The sequence below is a fragment of the Momordica charantia genome (genome assembly GCF_013281855.1).
Source record: "Momordica charantia cultivar OHB3-1 chromosome 9 unlocalized genomic scaffold, Mcharantia_2.0 BLBB01000009.1, whole genome shotgun sequence".
NCBI classification, from domain to species: domain Eukaryota; kingdom Viridiplantae; phylum Streptophyta; class Magnoliopsida; order Cucurbitales; family Cucurbitaceae; genus Momordica; species Momordica charantia.
In genome coordinates this window covers 30,666,014-30,686,349 of record NW_028275167.1, presented here as the reverse complement: position 1 = coordinate 30,686,349, position 20,336 = coordinate 30,666,014, and the positions used below count along the sequence as shown (strand labels likewise).

The following is a 20,336-nucleotide window of genomic DNA, read 5'->3' as shown; positions in this document are numbered from 1 at the left end:
TCAAATAAGCAATTATGCTCCGAAAATGGAGTGTTAGAAAGAAGTGAAATTTTCAAAATGATGTGAATCGAGAAAGATATAATTAATTACGCACTTAGTTATCTATACAAGACATGGCCTGCAATATCCCTTATTCCCCTTTGGCTGCATTTGAAGTTTTTCAAAATGTCAATCATTTGAGATTGAGACCAATATATATTCATACATTCTATATATTTGCATACCCATATAATTATATTATTTTCTTCAAATACTTCTGAAAAGAAAAAGAAGTTGGCCTTAGACATTGTAAGTAAAATGCTAAAATAATAACATTGACAAAATTTTTAATTAAAATGAGTTGCCCAGCTATAGCTACATTATAATATATATAATTTTGGTAGCATAAACCCTAATTCATGATATAATTTTGTAAGGGAAGAAAATGGAAAGTCAGAGAGATGGGAGGCACGACCAAGGAGTTGGCGGTGGTGTGAGAGCAGCGGCAAAGTGAGTGTGTGGCCATTTCATGACGCCAAAGTGCACGGCCAAATGCCATGGCGGGGCCGACGCCCAGTTGGGGTCAACTTCCATTAGAACTCATCCAAATTAAAATAACTTGATACAAACATTGAAACATCTTCATTACTTTCTATTTTAATTATTCTCTCATCTTCGATATGTATGTGTATTAGTTCACAGTTGAATTTTTCAAGAGGTGTGCTTCTCTTCGTGTATGTTGATGAAATTTTCAATATGTTATGAAAAATTAAGGTTAAATTGGATGGAAATATATGTAGCCCCACTCGTTATGGCTACATATTAACTAGACTAACAAATTACGACCGATAATCTTTTTTTTTCTTTTTCAAAAGATATCGAAACCATTTCATTAGAACGTGAGAAACATACACAAAATGGAGGCAATAGGAAAGCACCCCAATTGAGCGAAATACAAACGATAATCTTGAAAAATTCAAAATATCTTACTTTTTAATTATATATTTTGTAATAACCATCGTGGGTTGGCTCATTCAAGATAATTCAAAATAATATAGACGGAATGAGTGTTTAAACTTCACTATGATCATCTATGTAGGAGAATTAATTTTCTACATGTTTCATGGACTTTTGTTTGAGATGTAAAGCAACATTGCCACGTGAGAGGACAACGAAGTGGATAGACCGCTAATCGGTTCGAGACACTTAAACTCATCCAATGCTCATTCCACCCTAGGGACACGTGCAAGCCAAACATGCTTAATTTTAAAATTTTTATGATTACCATCTTGAAAATGAAAGTGTACTTTATAGGTATAGATAGTTGCTACCAAATTCATTTAAGCATTTCTTAATCATACTTGCATAATCTCAATATCCATATATATTATAAATATATTACAGATATATTATAGATATCTATACTATATTAAAATGGGAGGATCTGGGAGAAACATTTTTGGACGCTTTTGTCCCTTTCTTAATTTATTAATTTACAAATTATGTTATTAATAATTTATTATAAATATTAAATTAATTATTGATTATTAATTATCAATAATAATATAATAATAAATATCCATGATCTAAACAAGGTTAGAATACAAAATGTTTTTCACACTATTAAATTAAATTATTTTCTTTAATTACAATTTATAATAGAATTACAAGAGTTTTGTAACGTTTTATCTCCTAATACTATAAAAACATACTTTCTTTCACTATTTTTTCACAACACTTAATTCTCTCAAAACATTGCTCTCAAATATTATTCAATCTCAAAAACATCTCAAAATCATGTTGGCGACATATTCATCAAGTCATAGAGAATACATGTGTCGACACTATATCTTGAATCCAAGGCTTGCGAGATCATCGTTCCATAATTTATGAGGTAAAATAATAGTGATCGTTAAGCATAACATATTTTAGATTAGTGTATTGATAAACTTTGATTTTTTTTTTGTTACTATTGTTTTGTCTGTATTTAGAATGTTTTTTGAGAAAATAATAATAATGTATTGATCTATTACAAGTTCATGTTGATTTTGTTGAAAAAAAATTTGTGTAAGGTCATAAAGTTTTAATTAATTGTAAATAGTAAATTAATAAATTAATTATGTACAATAATTTGTATGAAATCTAAAAAGTTGGAATATACTAACTTGAATTTAAATTAGTATAAACTAAAATATTTAATATATAACAAAATGTTAGCTTGAAATTTTTTTAGAATTTTTAATAAACAAACAAAATATTTTTAGAAAATAATGGACCAAAATTAGATAAAATAACATTAAAATAAAAAATTAAAGTATTTATACATTTCTTAATCAAATATAAAATTCTTTAAGAGGTACAAAACAATGTAATTTAAATACATTCATAGATTAAATGATTAAATTAGTAAAGTACCTATATTTTAATGAAGTTTGTATATATACATCTTAATTTTTTTCTTTTTTTGTTTATTATTGTTATTATTATACTAATATTGTTTTTTCTCATTTACTTATGTTATTGTAAAATTAAATTAAATAGAAAATATTCGTGCATTTGCACGAGGTTTCGAACTAGTATTATAAATGTATATAATTTGGGTAAAGTTGTCATTTAAAATTGGACACCTATTTTTCTTTTTTAGTATTGTATTTGAAAAATTAAATGGGATTACTATTTTATAAATTTTACTAAATTTTTTTATCATATTTGTAACTTACCCCTAAAAATAATTATTACTATTATAAGCAGTGAAATATTGTGGTTATGGGAAGGTGGGCTCTAATTTGCTTATTTAAGATAAGCCAAGGGCAAGACATATAATCATATTTCTCAACCAAAGTAGTATACAATATAGACGATAATGCTGATGTCATTACTCATTACAGACATAAAAAGGCCGCCGACCTTTTACGAGTTCAAGTCCATCCAATACTTTATTTAATGAAATCAACTATATATTTTTTTTGTTTGGAAATTTATAATGGGTACCCTTAGCTAAAATATTCGACACATTTATATATAACAATAATTTTCAAATTTTGGAAATATGATAAAATATTTGAAATCTAATAATTAAATTTAGTTATTTCAATTTTAACCCTCTCAAATTTTTAACTATATCAATATTTCAAATCATATAACTATATCAGAGATATCTATCAACATTCATATCAAATATATCATTATTATATCAGCACTTATAATTGGGTATATCATTATTATTGACTCCTTGAGTAATATATAACAAATTAGGTATATCAACATTATATGAAGTACAGATAAAAAAATTCATTTATGTTACAAAAGATAGATATTTCATCTCAAATATGCAAATAACACAAGCTAATTCAACCGAGAAACTAAATACAGTAAAGACAAGTAACATATCAATACTTATATCAAGTATATAGTTAATATATCAATACTAGTAATCACGTACATCAAATTATATAGGAAGGTATATCATTAATATATTAGGTGTATTATTGTTTGATCCTGGCGTTTGGACTCTGTGTTCGTAAAGGATATATTAGACTTTTACTTTGTTGTTGGTGTAATTGTGCTTCTTCCAAATTTTAATAATTGTTAGTTTTAAAATTTCTTTTTTAGCAATTGCCCTCCTTATTTTACACCCTAAACGGTGACATGCTTTTGGTTTCCTAATTAAACTGTGGGAAAAATCGAAACGTTCTTCGATGACGTTATTGATGTGGTGGGACCTCAAAAGATATTTTTTTTCCTTTTTAAGTGGGGCCTCTCTCAATGTCGGCCACGCATTCGATGTGCGCAAGCTACTTTGTCTTTTTCTTTCTTTATTTTTTCTAACCAAAATTTAGTTTAACTACTATTTTAATTCTCTACTTTTAAATTTTGTCAGTTTTAAATACCTATATTTCAAAACGTCTATGTAATGATCATTTTTGTTTATGTTTATAAAGTTTTAACTCTAATTAATACCATTTTATACAAATATAAGACTAAAATTATGGTCGAAAAAGAAAAGCACAAAAAGACCACATGGTCACTCTTTTAATGGAGATATAAGCATTTTGAAAATAAAAGCACGGAATTGGATAAAGGTTAAAAAGGCAGACACCAAGATAAATAAAAATTAAAAGTACAAAAACTCAAAGAGAATAACCTTTAGATACCTTATTATTGACAGTTATTTATATAAATATTACGTCAATTAAAAGAGATATTTTTAAAGTACATGAACCAAAACGAACAAATACGACCAGATTTAAATCTTAAAAAATGGAAGGAAAACCTAACAAAAGGCTTTTATAGTGACCCGCTTGACGTGTAGTCTCATGTTCAACAAAAGAAGAGCCAAGGGAAAGGCAAATATATGGTATAAAAACAGACATATATCTAGTCAGCTTTTTTCTCACGTCACCCTCTTTTAATAATTACCCAAAATTCGAGTTGCTGCTTCCGTTTCTCAAGTGGCTGCACAACGCCTTGAAAGGTTGCCCTCTCTCTTTCTTCACAAATCACTCCATTTTTGTGGTCTGTGGAGCATAAATAAGAGACCATCTCCAAAAACCTGCATAATAGCTAGACACAGAGAGATGATGGAACTTAGGGGTGAAATATGGGGAGTGGTGCCATTTGTGGCCATGGTCGCCATGGAAGGCACCACTATTGCATTAACTATAATGGCCAAAACGGCCATTACTTATGGAATGAGCACTTTTGTATATGTTGTCTACACAAACGCAGTTGCCTCCATCATTCTTCTCCCTTATTCCTTCATCTTTCATTACAACCACAGGTTCCAATCCCATAATCCCTTAACTTCATTATTCTTCTAATTAAATCAACAACTCTCAGTTATTTAATTACAACTTTGTGTGTTGTATGCAGAGCCGAACCAGAACAATCTTTGTTTACCTTCCCCATCCTCATCCGAATCTTCCTCTTGGGTTTCACAGGGTTCGTAGTCTCTCTCCTTTCTAACTTTTCTTTTCTGAAAACAGTGAACTTCGGAGGAAGATGCAGTCAGCTTTGATATTGTTCTGATACCATTTTACATGTTTAATCTCTCCTTGCTAAAAAAGACTTAAAGCTAATAAATTATGGTAAATTTAGTCGTTTATAGAACCAGGAGTACGAAATCTAGTTGGGTCTTGTCCTTTTACTGTGGTTTGTATCACATTTTCTTGACTTTTGAGTTGACGATGAAATTTTTAGTAAGTTTAATTGTTTGGAGAAGGAAACCTACGTAATTAATATTGGCTAGAATAAAATTTACTGATATTCAGAGAATTAATATAAAGTTCATATTTTTGTTGTTTGCTGTTTGTTCTCTATTGTAGGATATGTGTTTCTCAGAACCTTGCATTTATGGGCCTAAGCTACAGCTCTCCAATTGTTGTATGCGCAATGGGCCTTATGATCCCAGCCATTTCCTTCGTACTTTCTGTCCTTCTCAGGTTTTTTTTTTCTCTTCCTCTTTCTTTCATTTTATTTTCTTTAAGACCAATATATATTGCTCCTACTTCTGATATTAAATAAACATGAAGAATAGCTTATCCATATTATAAACCTCTTCGAGATGGTGACTTTTTTGAACCTATCAATCTTAATCCAGATATTCGTTTAAATTTGTTGGACATTGATACCGATTTCATCTCAAAACAATTGATTAACCTAGATATATTATAAACTTTTGTTAGGAGGACAAAGATTGAGTGGAATAGTCGGAGCTTCATTGTGAAAGTAGTTGGCACAATAATATCAATTGTGGGGGCGACGACCGAGGAGCTCTACTTAGGCCCAGTTGTACGACAACACCATTATTCATCTTCTAATTTTCGTTTACAATTCAAACAAAAGCTTTTGGTGTTCACCTCCACCACAGAGCGCTGGATTTTGGGTGGCCTTTTATTAGCAGCTGCTTCTTTATGCATCTCATTATGGAACATCATCCAGGTCTTAAATTCAAATTAATACACACCTGTGAAATTCTTTTTTTCCCCTCAAAGTTTTGCAATTATTTTAACATATCCTTTGGTTGTGATCATTTCTTGGTCAGTTGGGAGTAGTAAAACAATACTCACAAGTGATGAAAGTGGCCTCCTTTTATAGTATAGTGGGCACATTTATGTCCGCAATAGTGGCTTTCCTTGTAGTGGACGACTCGAGTGCATGGAGAATCAAAACCAGCTTTGACCTTTTTCTCATTATTGCAACGGTAAGAAGAACAGTTTCAAAAAAATCTTATCTTCGTCCCTATTGAAAATTGTCACCGAAAAGAAAAATATTTTGCTCTTTTAACCATGGTGACTAATCTTATCCTAGCACCCTTAAATATTTTACAACTTAATAGATAACGATTAAAAAAAAAAGTTTTTTTTATATAATAATTTCAAGAACAAGATTTGATTATCATGACAATGAGTCACGTATTTTAATATAAAAAACTACTCGGCCGTTTATTCTAATAGTAAAAATGATGGATTTTGCAGGGAACTTTTAGCGGTTTAATCCGAAACCGTGTGCAAATATGGTGCATGCAGATGAAAGGGCCTTTTTACGTGCCCATGTTCAAGCCCTTTGGCATTCTTTTCGCTACCTTCTTCGGTGCCACCTTCTTTGGTGACACTTTTCACTATGGAAGGTACAACCATTTTTCTACCTCTTGAGAATTACTTGTATCTAATAGGTCAATAACTTATTAGATAATTTTAAAAGTTAGGAATTTAATATACAGGAGAGACATAATTCTAATGAAAAACTATTTAACCATTGGATGCATGGTGGAAATCAAAGTTTATCGTATAAAACCAGTAGTCACATTGTTACAGGATTATGATATAATTGCTGAAAGAGAGTAAAAATTGTGTTGTTTTGGCTATGCAGTGTGATGGCAGCATTTATAGCAGGAATGGGATATTATACAGTAATGTGGGGGCAACTTAACGAAGACAAAGGAGTAGGAGAAGAGAAAGATGACAAGAGCAATGATTTGTCTTCGGCCAAAGTTCCACTTCTGGATGAAGAATCTAGAGTGTAAAAATATCTTAAAAAAAGAAAGATGATCAGGATCATATGTTATTTGAAATGGAATCTGGTCATCAGAATTAAGCTGCTTTTTGGCTTTCGTGGAATCTCAATCTTGGCGTTGAGACCAATTGTATATATAATATTGTGCTGTCTTCATTATGGGATCCTTTTGTTATGAATGTATGATCCATCCTTTTTCTCTATTTCTTTTACTTATCTCCTCTTTTGATCATTGGAACTTGATTGCAATAACTTTCAATAAACAGTTTAAACCGAAAATTCAAGTTTTTATTTTTCATGTAAATGTAATTTTTTTGTTTAAATAATATTTGCTCGAGAGATACTTTCATAAATAATTACAATTAAAAACAAATTAAGCGAGAGTTTAAGAAGAGATAGAAAACTTGTATATATGAAGGTAATTAACGAGAGGAAGTGTATGTGTGAAGAGAGTAATAACATATGTATTGGATGACTTAGGTGTTAGCTATATTAAATAAACTACTATTAAAAAAATTGACCGTTAATTATTTCTTTTATAAAATTCTTGATTTTTTACCTTTTTTCTATTATTTGTCATATAAATGTGCTTATCAATCAAAACTTTGATTGATGAATAAAAAAGAGAGGAGCTTTTGTGTTTATAGAGAAAAGTTAATAAAAGAAAATGAGACGAAAGGTATAAAATTGTGAAAAAAGAAGTTCATGGTGGAAGGTTAAAGATATATATATATATATATATTTGCACCAAAAGTATTAAAATGGTATTTTTGGGAAATAAAACATCAATTAATATATGTTCTTCTTCTACACATACTTCAAAATATTTTTTATATTAGGAAAGTTAGAAATATTATCAAATAGGCTTCTTTAAAAGGTGAAAACACTATTCCTAAAAAAATTGGTTTACTAACAACTATCATACATTTATTAATATTTAAAGAAGGCCACACAGGCCACTCACAAAAGTTCAAGAAAGAAATACCAAGTAAAGAAACGTAAATAATTAAGGGCCGTCAAGTTGAGTCACATTCCTTTTTTTTTTGTTACATGTTTCTATTTTTTTAATAATAAAAACATAACATGTAATTATATATGGTTTTTTCTTCTTTTTTATTGAATTTTTTTTTCTTTTTTCTAAAATTTTCAATGAGATAAAGTAGAATTTATATAAAAATTATTTTTTAAGTAAATATTCATATTTTTATGTAATATTTATTACTTTTTAATACTTATTGTGTACTTTATAACTCAAGAATGATAAAATCATGATTTTATTTCTATTTTGGAAAAAAATGAAAACAACAACAAGAAATAAAAAACTTGATTTTGTTACAAAATTTCTATGGTGGAAACAACGCATCTCAAAATCAGAAAACGAGAAACAAAAATGTCATCGAACTAGCCCTAATAAATTTAACTCTTTTTTCAAGTGGACAATATGTAATTTCACCCTCTGGTCCTGCATAATATTACTTTATGCTACTTTTTCTTTTCCGCCAGAATATTGCTTTATATCATAACTTATTTGGCTGAATAATTGCTTTGGGGAAGAGAAGCTGAGACTTGTTCAATGATATTTTGTAATGTATCTTCTTTATAGGTGAAGCCAAAATTTTTATAGAGGAGCTTCTTACCTTCTAACTAACTTTTCATATGTATAATCTTTCCATTCAAAGATTTTGAGGGAATGGGTAAATTAAAAAAAAACATAAAATTTAAATTAGTTTAAATATATATATATATATATATTTGTATATATCTTCTTCTCCTTTTTTTAAATCTAAGACAAACTATTATTCCGTCCCCATCCCCTCATCCATGTATAACTTTACTCTTTCCATTTTTTTTTTCTTTTTTCATTTTTAGTATGAGTTTAAACCTGAGGAAAAAGTGCATGCATTGTGCATAATGCAAACTTAGAAAGAACAAGTAGAGAATTATTATATTCATTTAACCGCCAAGAAGCAGATCAAGAGAACATTAAACACAACAAACGCAGATTAGAGGAACCACATTATTCGGCATTAGCCATTAGAAACATCCTCCTTAAATGAGATGCCGTTTGGTCTATGCCTGCAGAGTGTAGTCGTCCAGCTCACGGAAATTCTTCACTACAAAGTCCTTAATGATATGAGGATCAGGAATCTCCTCACTCGCCTTCTCATACTCACAGCTCCATTTCACTGAACTTCCCTCTCCTTTGGGACTCACCGAAATGTGCCCCTTGAAACTCTTGTAGTACTTGAGCAGATCCCCCTCTATCACACTGTAAGAAACCGTCTTCTTTTCCTCGTCCACAGCTTCGATCTTCTCCTTCGATTCCTTAGCAAGCTCAGAACCTGATCCATGAAGTCACGTCGAGACGAATGATTTCCAAGTATGATAAGAAAGAAGCTAAAGTTATTGCAACATTTTACCTTCGGCGTACGTAATTAAACGAACGGAACCGACAGCTTTCCCGTCGCCTTCAAGGACTTCAATGCTTTTATAGTCGTGGGGGAAGGCCTTGGGGAAGATGATGGTTGACTCCCTCATGTTATTCCAGAACTTGTCCGCACTCGACTTCACATCAGTCTCTAACTCAAGCTTTCCAACGCAGGCCATAGTTGCAGAGTGAGTTGAGAAAGGACAGAGACACGCGTGAATATATAGCAGTGGTGAAGGGGGGGGAGCTTTAAATTGGTTAGGAGAAGTTCAACTGCCACTTTAATGTCTGGTCTGACGGACAGCTACTAACCACAAACTTCCCCTCCACATTTTGCTGCATATTTAATTACTTACCGACTCACGAACAAGAAAGAATGGGGTGTTCAAGATAGAGACTACTTGACATGTCTTATCTCAACTGATTCTACATAATTTTAATCGTCAGGCACGAATCAAAGGGCTGACCTTCATGGCAAGTATCTCAACTGTTTCTACACAATTTTAGTCGTCAAGCACAAATAGAAGGAGGGCTGACCTTCATAGCGAGAGAAAGAGACTCCAATACTCAAATCAATATGAGTTTGATCTATAGCTCTCTAGACGAGGAATAGAATCTTATATCTAATATATGGGGCGGGACCCTCTATTTACAGGCGTATTGTCAGAAATACGGTTAAAGAGTAGTTAGGCACAGTCTTATATACGTTGGCTCGACCTTTATTAAGGTCGGTCTTTAGGATTCATATAGGTTGGCTCGACCTTTAAGAAGGTCGGAGCCTATGTAGTTTATTTGTCGGCTCGGCTAGGAGAGGTATCCGAGTCATTCTTGAAGTTATCTTAGTTCTATATACTGGTCATACAAAAGCTAGATTCATACATCAGACTATTATGATAATGTGACATTCCTCGACCAAAAACACGTGGAAGGTCGTTTTGTTGCCCCCAACATCTACGTAATATAATCTCACCACCTACCAAATATTGTATGCCCACGCATGAGGACAATCATGAATATGCATAAAATGTGTGTATATAACAATATTGGTGAAATGGGTGTAATTAAACTGTAAACTGTCCTCTGCAATTCCTCGCCCTTGTGAGTCGTGATATCAATTGATCGTGCTTCTTCAACCTAATTTTAGCAGGGGCAGTTTTAAGATCAACTTGTACACCCTCTCCTACTGCTGAGGATCTCACAATGGTCCTTGAGATCACTGCAGATTACAATACCAACCTTCCCATTATCATATGGTTCCATATGATTATCAGTTACACACAACACATTCATGAAATGTATAAACCATAATAATTTGGTGAACTACTGACAGAACTGCTTTATATTATCTTAGACTCGAACGTACATTTCCTGTTCAAAGCTGAAAGCTTGAAAGGACGAACAAGCCTTGGAACGGAACCATAAATCTTTCTAAAGATTAATCATAAAGAGAGAACCATCTTAATAGTTCAACAGATGCGTACTTACAAAAGTAATTTACGTTACCAATACCAAGTAGTAGCTAATGAAGATTTCTGTTGGCAACAACCGAACTCAACTGGGCAAGCCACTTGTGATGGAAAAGAAAGATAATCATGATTGGGTTTTGTTTTCCTTCTTTTCATATCTGGCTAAAATTCATTTAATGAAAGTAAAGTAGAGCATGAAGTTAGGTCTTGGAAGCTATTTATCTATGATATGATATCCCATGAGTTGCATAAACACCCATATTATCAAACAATAAGGAAATAGATAGTAATCCATATGCGAAATCATGTAACTTGTTACTAAACTTACGACTTAACTAGAATACCCTTTTCCCTGATATTTTCACTGAAGGTGTATTTGTGCTCAGTCTATATTATCATATTTTTAGAATTTCCTAACTCTATGAGTACACGACTTATGCACGTCTCAGATCTCAGGGGAAGTAAGAAGCTTAAGACTTAGGGAGCGTGCTAGCACACACCTCAAAAATGCTGAGAAGAACAATCATTTACTTTTAGAATCATTCATTCAGCTTGCAATCCATCTTGGCAACTACTTACAGTATCTCATTGAATAGTTTTAACTTTTTTCAGCAATTATCCAGTAACACAAAAGTCTTACCAAACATAATCATTGCATTATTGAATCCCAACTTTCATAAATATATCCTCTTAACAAGAAAAAGATAATCAAGAAAGAAGTTAATAAAAACGATCTTGAAGTTATAGTCGGTATTCTACAAATATGTACAGAGTAATTTTACATGCTCCTTAGATTTTAAGAGGAGACAGGAAAAAAAAAATTAGTAAAAGTGGGAAGGTAAATATGTGATGGCGTTATCTACCTCAGCAGAATATGAAACAAGTTCTCCATACCATTTACCAAATTCATTCTTCAAGACAAAATGGAACATCTGATTCAGAAGGGCTGCTCATGGTCATGGCAGGAAGTTTCTTGCACATTAAGTGTTTGCGCCTCTGCAGCATCAACAAGATCAATACGGTATCTGTCTGCACAACGCTGTAGCCAGCTTTCGTATACATGTTGAAAGGAGCTGTGTCAATCATTCTACAATGCAGGTACACCTCTCTTGAGGTACTCATTTGTGAAATCATTTCCTCGCCAGCCTTCAATAGATGCCACCCAATACCCCTCCTGAAAATTCCACAACTTCAAACTCTTAGATTTAATCATGTACCTCTAAAATAGGTCTTATAAAGTCTCTGCTTAGAGGAAGAAGAATTTTGGATCATCTCTTTCATCTATTCCTTCATTGCTCTTTGTAGTTCTAGTCATACCCTTTTGGCCTTTTATGACTTAACCATAATTAAGTTAAATATATATATACTTATATATAGCACCAGAATTTCATTCAAGTTTTGAATTCATAGTCTTGGGGACAAAAGGAAACTCAAAGAAGTGAAACATACCTCCTAAGCTCCTTTTTAACTGTCATGTTGCATATGTAAGGCGAGTTCTTGGGAGGAGTGGGTGTAGGGGGAGACGCATTGGCACCCCTCTTGTCAAAGAAAACCTCCACAGTGCCGGCCAACTGTTCAGGTTTTTGTTCATCCTCATCCTTGCCTTTGTAAAACCCAATAAGCGTGGCTGCGTGTGGCATCAGAGCCCTCCTTTCGGTCAAATACTGTTTCACCAAAAATCTTAGCAAAGAAATATACCCAGAAGGCCAGAGCATGGATTCTGCAAATGACTCAGCAAGCAACCCAACAGTGGCATCAAGTTCATCATCCCTCATAACCCGAACCGAGAGGGACCCAGATTCCAATTCCTGAAAATACCTAAAATCCCCAAGCAGCTTGAGCTTCTCGAACTCGTCGTTGGTGAGAAATCGACCAGTCCGAAGTGGGTCTTCGAGAAGCGAGGAGTTCAATGATGAGGTTTTAAAGGTGTGATTCTCAGGTTTGAGGGAACGGGGAAATGGGTAAGAAGAAGAAGTGGGCAGAGAGGGAAAAGTTTGATGGTGTATGAAATGGCGGCGAAGGAGGCGATGGTGGTGCGGCAGTGGCAGATCCAAGGGAAGCGAGAAGGAGAAGGCTATGGCCATAGAATGCAGAGCTCGCTAATCGCAGCCGCAGGGGATTGGGGAATCGATAAGATCCGATTCTACCGTCATCACTGAAACTGAAACTGATTATTAAATTTGCATTCGTCGATTAATGAAATGAAGTCAAAAACTTAAAAATCATGGACCATAAAAACAAAAACAAAATATAGTTAATTTTCCGAAAATTTCTGCTCCGGTTTCTCAAATTTTTGGATGTTAATTTTAATTTCAAGAGAACATGGTTTACCCACGAGGACGGAGGAGAAGATTGCGTTGCCAAATCATGGATACTGAAGATTGGCGTCGTTGAATAGAGTGGTGCACGAGAAATCGATAATGAAATGTGAGGATCGTCGGATTTTACATAGGATTTTTCCATCAGAGAATCAGAGATGGATGTTGTAAAATAATATTAGTGATGGCTAATGTGAGCATAACTAGCCTGTCTAAATTTTAGTAATATTAAAAGATAATATATACAAATTAGTATATTTTTTTCCAAATGTATACAATTAATAAGTACTTATTAAAATCTTTTAAAAAAATAATAACAATAATAAATACTTATTAAAATAAAAGAAATTAATAGTTAGATTACAAGTTTTGTCAAATAAATTTTCAGGTTTGTTTTTAAGAGATTCATAAAATTTCGGTTTGTTACCAAATAAATTCATGAACTTTCCATTTTTGTTAAATTTTTTGAAAATTAACTGATCTGGATATAAAATTGAAGCTTGTGTTTTTATCAAAACCTAAACTTTAAATTTGGTGGTACAATAAACTCATAAATTTTTTTAAATATAAAAAAACAAAAATTTAGGGATTGTATTTATTTTAAAATTCCATCCAAAGTTAGGGATCTATTAATAAAATTAATTGTGATTTTTTAAGGAGACAACTTGCAATTTTCTGGTCAAAATTCTTATAATATCGAAAGCTAACTCAAACAACAGAATAAGATATAGTTGAATCTAAATGACAATCTCTAACCATGCAGGAAGAAGTGTGTCATACTAGACTGGTTGATGTTATCTTAGTTGGTGGTATCGTGTTCGTCACCAAATGAGCATCAAATTTCTGGAAGCAATAGCAATTTTGGAAGATTTAAAGCAATTGCAAAAAGAGGGAGAGCTTTCCAACTTGCATTGAAACTGATTTGATGGAAATTGAGAGATTGTTGAACAATCAAGATTCAAGTCTTATAGAAATTTGCAAACTTCATGAAATGGATTGGAGGAATTTCTACTTGGAAGATCCATAGAAGCGCAAATCGCTTGTGCAATGAAGACTTCTAATTTTGAAGAGCTTGCTTGCATTTCTTTATAAAAAAATAAAATTATGATGAACCAAAAAATGACATCTTTTTTTAGTTTAGTATAACATGTGGAGGTGGGATCGAATTCAGAACCTCTTAAATGGAGAAATATATCAATTATGTTAAACTATGCTCGCTTGACTAGAAAGGTATTGCTTTTAATTTGTTCTCATAGACAATTTGTATTTAAGCAAACAAATTTAATAATACAGCCAGCCAGGGACTAGGGTGACATTTACAAGTAGAAATGTATTGCTTGTAATTTCCTCTTAGAGATAATTTCCTTAAATGAATCAACTTCCATACAACCCAAAGGACAAAAAGACACGATTCAACCAACAATGTGATGAAAAATTGCCCCAAAAAAAGGTAAAAAAAAATGTCCAAAACCAAGCCATCAATACCTTTCATAATGAATTCACTTTTGTACGTTTCACACAGTACAAAGTGAAGCTCGAAGCTGTCTTACACGATAAAAAAAGCTCTATCCTTCAGAACAACACAAGGAAAAATTCAAAAGAATTTGGATTGATTGAGATTTGAGAATTAAACAAGTATAATAATGTTTGATAAATGTAATGAAATTTGAATGCCCTGAGGCAGAGTCTCACTGTGATCTCCCTCTGTTGAGAATGTGGAGAAGTATTTGATTCCAAGTGTCGACAGGCCCAGGCAAGCACCAATGAACACAGTCATTCTGAACACGATCCCCAACGCCATTGGCGTAAGGAAATGGATGCATATAAGGCCCCGGATGCCCATCAGGCCTCAACAGCGATATCTTCGTCACGTCCAACGCCTCGATTCTCAGCCCACCAATTTGCTTCCCTCTCGCTTTTGCCTCTTCCACTTCCTCTGCTTCTATTTCCCTTATTTCCTTCTCCATTCCCTCCAATTTCTTCTCGTTTTCCTCGAAAGGCTGCGTCTTGGGGCACGCCCCGGCCTTGTCCCACTCCCCCTCGAAGTGGGATGGCGAGAATGTCGCCAAAAACACGTCCATTTCGTTGCCCCTGTCGATTATGGTCTGAAATGTGGTCCGCAAGGCCTTTCTCAGGGCGTCGTAAAAGCCGATTTCCGTGTGGTTTAAACCAGGGCAATAATGGCACCCCATTACGGATGACGAGTCGTCGTCCCCTTCGAAATACACCGCCGGATGGAGATACCAATGGCCGATTGAGAACACCACCGCGTGGAAATCGTCCAAATCGGCGCCCCATTTCTCATTCACGCGGTTCAGGAAGAGCTTGTTGTGATTGGGGCCGGTGTTTGATTTTTCTATACCGTCGACCAGAAACGGCGACCAGTAGACGGAGAGCGTGAGATTATGAGAGGGGAAATACCATTTTCGAAACTTGTTGTCGTCGCCGTCTCTGAAGAGGAGTTTAGGAGTGGAAACAGAGGACAGTAAACAGAGGAGCGATTCGAGTTGGTTTCTGGCCATGGAATCGCCGATGAAGGTGATATGTTTGTGGGTCATGAGGTGGAGAAATTTGTTGGGGTCGAACCTCGGGAGGCTGCATCTGTGGGGCTTCCACCGCCAGTAGAGAAACCCCAAGTCAGAGCGGCCATGGGCGATGCAATTTTGGGCTTCTTTGATTGTACCGCAGGTCGAGCCATTGTATAAAGGTCCCAACTTGTCGGGGACCCATTTCCCGTCGGTGTAGTCGCATGGAGTTTCATTAATCGCATTTACTTCCTCTGCGGAAAGCAATCAAATTTGCAGATTCTTTGTTAGTAAATGAGAGAGAAAAAAAAACACATCCATTCATATCGTACCAAACCCAGAACCTGAAATTACAGAGTAATAAAGACGCTCACTGGTGTCGTACCTTCGCGAACAGAGGAAGGAGGAGGTGAGAGAGAAGAAGAAGAAGAAGAGGATGATGAAACGGCGATTTGGGTTATTTGATCAATGGAGGAATCTGGAAGATGGATGGGATGGAAGTATAGTCGGAAGAGGGCTATGGGAAGAAGGGCGTAAATAGTCCATGGAATGAGCTTTTTGATGAACTGGGAATGCTTCTTCTCCTTCAACAAGTTTGAAATTAAGCCCATTTCGGAAACCTCTGGATCTCTGCAACTTCAACGCACAGACAGAGACGAAAAGCTCTAATCTTTTTCTTTTTTTCCTTTTTTTCCTTTCTCCACTTGATGAGTTTTTTCCTCGCAGTTTGGTTTTTTGGCCGGAGAGGGAGTGGGAATTCTGGTGGAGTCAATTTTGCAGACAAGGACTCCATTTTCCCGTGGATTTCGGCTTGGAACCCTAAACCCACTAACACTTGGTGGCTTCTCATTGGTGGAACCATGCTTTTTTAAATTTAAAAAAAAAAGATAGAAAGAGAATCCAGAGGCTTCGCGTTTATTACTTTGTTTCTCTCTCTATCTGATTTGTTTTTTTAAAATAATTTGATCAAATTACACTTTGGCCCCTGTATAGACTCGATTTCTTTAGCCCTAGAACTATGAAGTTTGAATCTAATTTGTATTTAGTTCTTAATGTTTTGAAAATGACATTTATTTTTCTACGAAGTTTTGAAAATTTGTTCTTATGTTTGACTTTTCGGATCTAGATTCGATTTGTATTTAGTAATTGAGTTGAGTTGATCACTAATTGTCTTGTCTTTATGGAAAAATAATATTAAAATTAACATATTAGATTATTGAATTTATTCCAGATCTATTTCTGTTTTTATCCAATTGAAGAAGCCTAATAAAAAGTTGATGTCCACACCTTAATGAAAAATATTTAATTTTTTTCAAACTTTTCTCAACATGTTAATTATCACATCATCTTTCCGTATAAATTACCTATTAGTTAACTCATAAATTAAATAGTTTACATATTAAAAATGTCACTTTAAAAGACAAATTAAATGCAAGATGGAGACCAAAAATGTAATTTGCCATTTGTTTTATAATTCCCTTTTTGGTTTGGGTTCGTACGAGCTATGTGATTGTCCATTTTTTTTCCACCGGTGGAGTTAATCATAGTACTCTCCACGTTTTAAGTCAACTGAAAATCCGAAACAGCCCTTCATTAGTTCCGTAGGAAAGCACATCTTACAAGGGACTTGGGAGTCTTTTTGCATAACACCAATCATTGAATTGATGACCACATACAAAGCTAAGCCAACTCGCCTTCCGCTCTCTTTATTTTCCAGCACATTTTAAAATTAACACATTTAATTTCATTGACAATTAATTAACCGGAAAGAAAAAAAAAAACTTAAAAATAACGTAATATTTGATGATGGAGTACAGTAACCAAACCCGAACCCGAATGGAGGAATCCCAGGGCCCGCTTTAAATAGTTGATGTTAAGAAATAATATTATTATTTTAGTCGCTCACCTGCCTCACCCTTCCAATGACTTTTTACCCTAAAAAAAAAAAAAGTCAAACATGGTTTGTTTTCCGATGAAAAAAATATAAAAAAGGAAACATTAAAGAATTGCTGATGGAAAGGATTTGATCAAGTATAATGGATAACTATGAATTACTTTTCATCTACAGTAATTGATTTGAAAGCCTAAATACAATGCATTAAGTTCAATTATTAAGGTCACGATATTTCAAACCGTACGTTTAATGTTGTGGTCTCAAACAGTAGAATAATAAACTGTATTTATGGCATAAATAAGCCATTTTAATTCCCAATGTGTATGCATTAATAAGAAATTCATTGCTAAACACAGTTCAATTAAATTTTTACTAGGACATAGGCTTCGATGACGTTGATATATGGCTTAATTAGAATGTCGTGTACTTGGTATTTAATAAAAAATGGTTGTCTGATAGTCACATGGTTGGCTGGGCTTTTGTTTTGTTTAAATGGTTTTGTCAGAACTCGCATGTGGCTGAAGAGATGCGTTTCTTTTTTTTTTAAATTCAATTTTGATTTGATGACAGGAGGAGGGATGAGCATATAATATATATAATATTAATTTATATGGTTTGTTGTCACCATTTAGCTTAGGTTGGATCCAAAATTTTCAATAAATTCATGTTGAACAGGGGTAGAGCTAAGGGGAAGGAAGATAAGGAAGGGAGCAATATGATTGCAATTTGGTTTTGTTGGAATGTGGGTCATTGTCCGCTCTAAATCAATGTCGAATTCAGAAGTTTGAATTGATGATCTCTGGATAATTTATGGTATGTTTGGTAACATTTTTTATCTTGTTTTTCGTTTCTCGTTTTCAAATTTTATTAAGAAGCCTAAGTATTTTGCAACTAATCATGTTTTTCGTTTCTACTTTTTGACAACATTCTCAAAATATTAGATGAATTTTGGAGACAATCGAAACAAGTTCCTTATTTATTGATTTGGTTTTCAATTTATTGCAAAACATAAATATAAACGTTGTTTGATCATCATTGAATTCATGGATGTTGAGACAATACAAAATATTTTTCTTTATAAAAAATAAGAAACCGAAACGTTACCAAACAGGTGTTTTGTATATTAATATTCTAACAATAAATATAACCATGTTTCTAGTAAAAAAAATAATAAGGTAAGGACTAATGTGTTGACAACTAGAACTCAACCAACTAACCTCATCTTACTACTCTCCCTCTCTTAATGTTACAAGTGAAAAGAATGTAAAAAGATTAGACAAATTTGGTAAGTTATTAAGAAATTTTAAAATTGGGCATGGGCGTTTGAAAATATGGCACCATTATTGACACGTAGCGCTCACACCTATCCGAAAGCAACTGATCACTACGAACTGAGAAACATTCCGCAATCTGGTCCCGGAGACATAAAGAGGCCCAAGCTCTTGAGTTTCAAACTTTGGGCTTCTGCTTAAGAAAATAGTCCAATTTTATAAGCCCAATATTTAGGAGCCCAACCTAATAAGGATCAAAGATTCAAAACTCATTTCTCTCTCTTCCTTCTCTTTCACACATTTTGATTTCGACCGCAGTCCTCCACTAATTTTTTTTCTTACTACTAATTTTATAAAAATTAAATACGTTCTCACTTTTATTTTAATTATATTTTTAAATATAGATGATATACAAATATTTTAGATGTTATGATTGTTAAAATTAACATTGTAATTTTTTTTTTAAATCAAAATCAAAATTGTAATACAAATCTTTTCTAAACTAAACATTATCGTATATTTTGTAAAATCATAAGATTTTAAGTTTATATTATTTTAAATTTGGGATTTTGACTTTGATTTGAATAATATTAATTCAATAACTAAATTTGTAATATGAACTATATTGCTTATGAACTTTCATTTATTTATATTTAATTAAAAATGGTTCAAAACATATATAATTTTATTAAGAGAGTCAAAATATGTTTTAGACTTACTAGTATTAAAATAAAATAAAAAAGCATTATTTAATTTTGAATTAACAATTAACATTAAAAAATTATTTCATATTTGAAGTAAAAAACATATTTTACTTCAAACTTACAAAAATAAAATTAGTAAAATAAATAGTCTTAAATTCTAAATTGGCCACGTAAAAAAGATATTAGACGGTCGAATTAACCACCTTCAAAATAATAAAAATATACGTATGATATACACCTTTAAAATTTAGTCATATTAAAATATAAACTTACGATTTTAAAATAATCTAGAAAAATATATTTTATTTTTATGTTAATCCAACTAAAATAACAATATTTTATTGTTACCATAACTATATTAAAATAACAAAAGTAACTAATTAGAAAAAGGTCTAAATGAAAATTTGATTTAATATAATTAAACATCTCACACACCCAAACTTCTTAAAGTGCACTCTAAATATAGACTTCCTAAACTACACTCCAAATACAGATTTTTTAAATTTAGCCTACTTAAACCAAGATCATTCAAACCTTTTACCCTAAAGATTAGATTATAAAATTTAGGATAAAAATGAAAAAAAATCTTATTTATTTTTCTAGTTAAGAAATACTGAATGAAAATTTGGACATGACCATGCTAATTACACTGAGGTTATGTAAAAAAATGTATGGCTTAAACATCAAATATGGCTATTAATGATATATGAAATTATTAAATGATTTTGTTAGGAGCA

General features: G+C 32.8%; 4 protein-coding genes across 7 annotated transcripts; 1 reads left to right on the top strand and 3 right to left on the bottom strand.

The window, feature by feature from the left end:
- The first annotated feature begins 4,506 nt into the window (after positions 1-4,506).
- UMAMIT36 (nodulin MtN21 /EamA-like transporter family protein) lies at positions 4,507-7,196 on the top strand. The gene is made up of 7 exons (XM_022295389.2): positions 4,507-4,759; positions 4,852-4,920; positions 5,304-5,420; positions 5,664-5,919; positions 6,023-6,181; positions 6,456-6,607; positions 6,850-7,196. The coding sequence occupies exons 1-7, from the start codon at positions 4,557-4,559 to the stop codon at positions 7,001-7,003; spliced, it is 1,110 nt and encodes a 369-aa protein (XP_022151081.1). The 5' UTR covers positions 4,507-4,556; the 3' UTR covers positions 7,004-7,196.
- A 1,716-nt stretch (positions 7,197-8,912) lies between these two features.
- Positions 8,913-9,628, bottom strand: LOC111019213 (MLP-like protein 423). Its single transcript, XM_022295550.2, has 2 exons — positions 9,414-9,628; positions 8,913-9,335 (listed from the first exon to the last, which is right to left on the bottom strand). Exons 1-2 carry the CDS (start codon positions 9,598-9,600, stop codon positions 9,064-9,066), a joined length of 459 nt encoding a protein of 152 aa, XP_022151242.1. The 5' UTR covers positions 9,601-9,628; the 3' UTR covers positions 8,913-9,063.
- Positions 9,629-11,523: 1,895 nt separating this feature from the next.
- On the bottom strand, positions 11,524-13,385 carry LOC111019212 (Acyl-CoA N-acyltransferases (NAT) superfamily protein). Of its 4 annotated transcripts, none has more exons than XM_022295547.2 (3): positions 13,219-13,385; positions 12,337-13,048; positions 11,524-12,061 (listed from the first exon to the last, which is right to left on the bottom strand). In XM_022295547.2, exons 2-3 carry the CDS (start codon positions 12,969-12,971, stop codon positions 11,794-11,796), a joined length of 903 nt encoding a protein of 300 aa, XP_022151239.1. In that variant the 5' UTR covers positions 12,972-13,048; positions 13,219-13,385; the 3' UTR covers positions 11,524-11,793. The 4 variants fall into 4 exon arrangements, with proteins under 4 accessions (XP_022151239.1, XP_022151240.1, XP_087973968.1 ...); XM_022295548.2 differs by having other exon boundaries at positions 12,337-13,042; XM_088117842.1 differs by having other exon boundaries at positions 12,337-13,042; positions 13,223-13,385.
- Positions 13,386-14,666: 1,281 nt separating this feature from the next.
- On the bottom strand, positions 14,667-16,740 carry TBL27 (TRICHOME BIREFRINGENCE-LIKE 27). The gene is made up of 2 exons (XM_022295366.2): positions 16,116-16,740; positions 14,667-15,984 (listed from the first exon to the last, which is right to left on the bottom strand). Exons 1-2 carry the CDS (start codon positions 16,339-16,341, stop codon positions 14,894-14,896), a joined length of 1,317 nt encoding a protein of 438 aa, XP_022151058.1. The 5' UTR covers positions 16,342-16,740; the 3' UTR covers positions 14,667-14,893.
- Positions 16,741-20,336: the final 3,596 nt, after the last annotated feature.

Excerpts from the sequence above, each read along its gene's own strand:
- LOC111019213 (XM_022295550.2), bottom strand. The coding sequence starts at position 9,600 with ATGGCCTGCGTTGGAAAGCTTGAGTTAGAGACTGATGTGAAGTCGAGT. Across the intron at positions 9,336-9,413 it reads TTTAATTACGTACGCCGAAG|GTTCTGAGCTTGCTAAGGAA; the intron begins GTAAAATGTTGC and ends TTCATGGATCAG.
- LOC111019212 (XM_022295546.2), bottom strand. The coding sequence starts at position 12,971 with ATGGCCATAGCCTTCTCCTTCTCGCTTCCCTTGGATCTGCCACTGCCG. Across the intron at positions 12,062-12,336 it reads GTTAAAAAGGAGCTTAGGAG|GAGGGGTATTGGGTGGCATC; the intron begins GTATGTTTCACT and ends TGGAATTTTCAG.
- UMAMIT36 (XM_022295389.2), top strand. The coding sequence starts at position 4,557 with ATGATGGAACTTAGGGGTGAAATATGGGGAGTGGTGCCATTTGTGGCC. Across the intron at positions 4,921-5,303 it reads TTCCTCTTGGGTTTCACAGG|GATATGTGTTTCTCAGAACC; the intron begins GTTCGTAGTCTC and ends TCTCTATTGTAG. Across the intron at positions 6,608-6,849 it reads GACACTTTTCACTATGGAAG|TGTGATGGCAGCATTTATAG; the intron begins GTACAACCATTT and ends TTGGCTATGCAG.
- TBL27 (XM_022295366.2), bottom strand. The coding sequence starts at position 16,341 with ATGGGCTTAATTTCAAACTTGTTGAAGGAGAAGAAGCATTCCCAGTTC. Across the intron at positions 15,985-16,115 it reads TCCTTCCTCTGTTCGCGAAG|AGGAAGTAAATGCGATTAAT; the intron begins GTACGACACCAG and ends TGCTTTCCGCAG.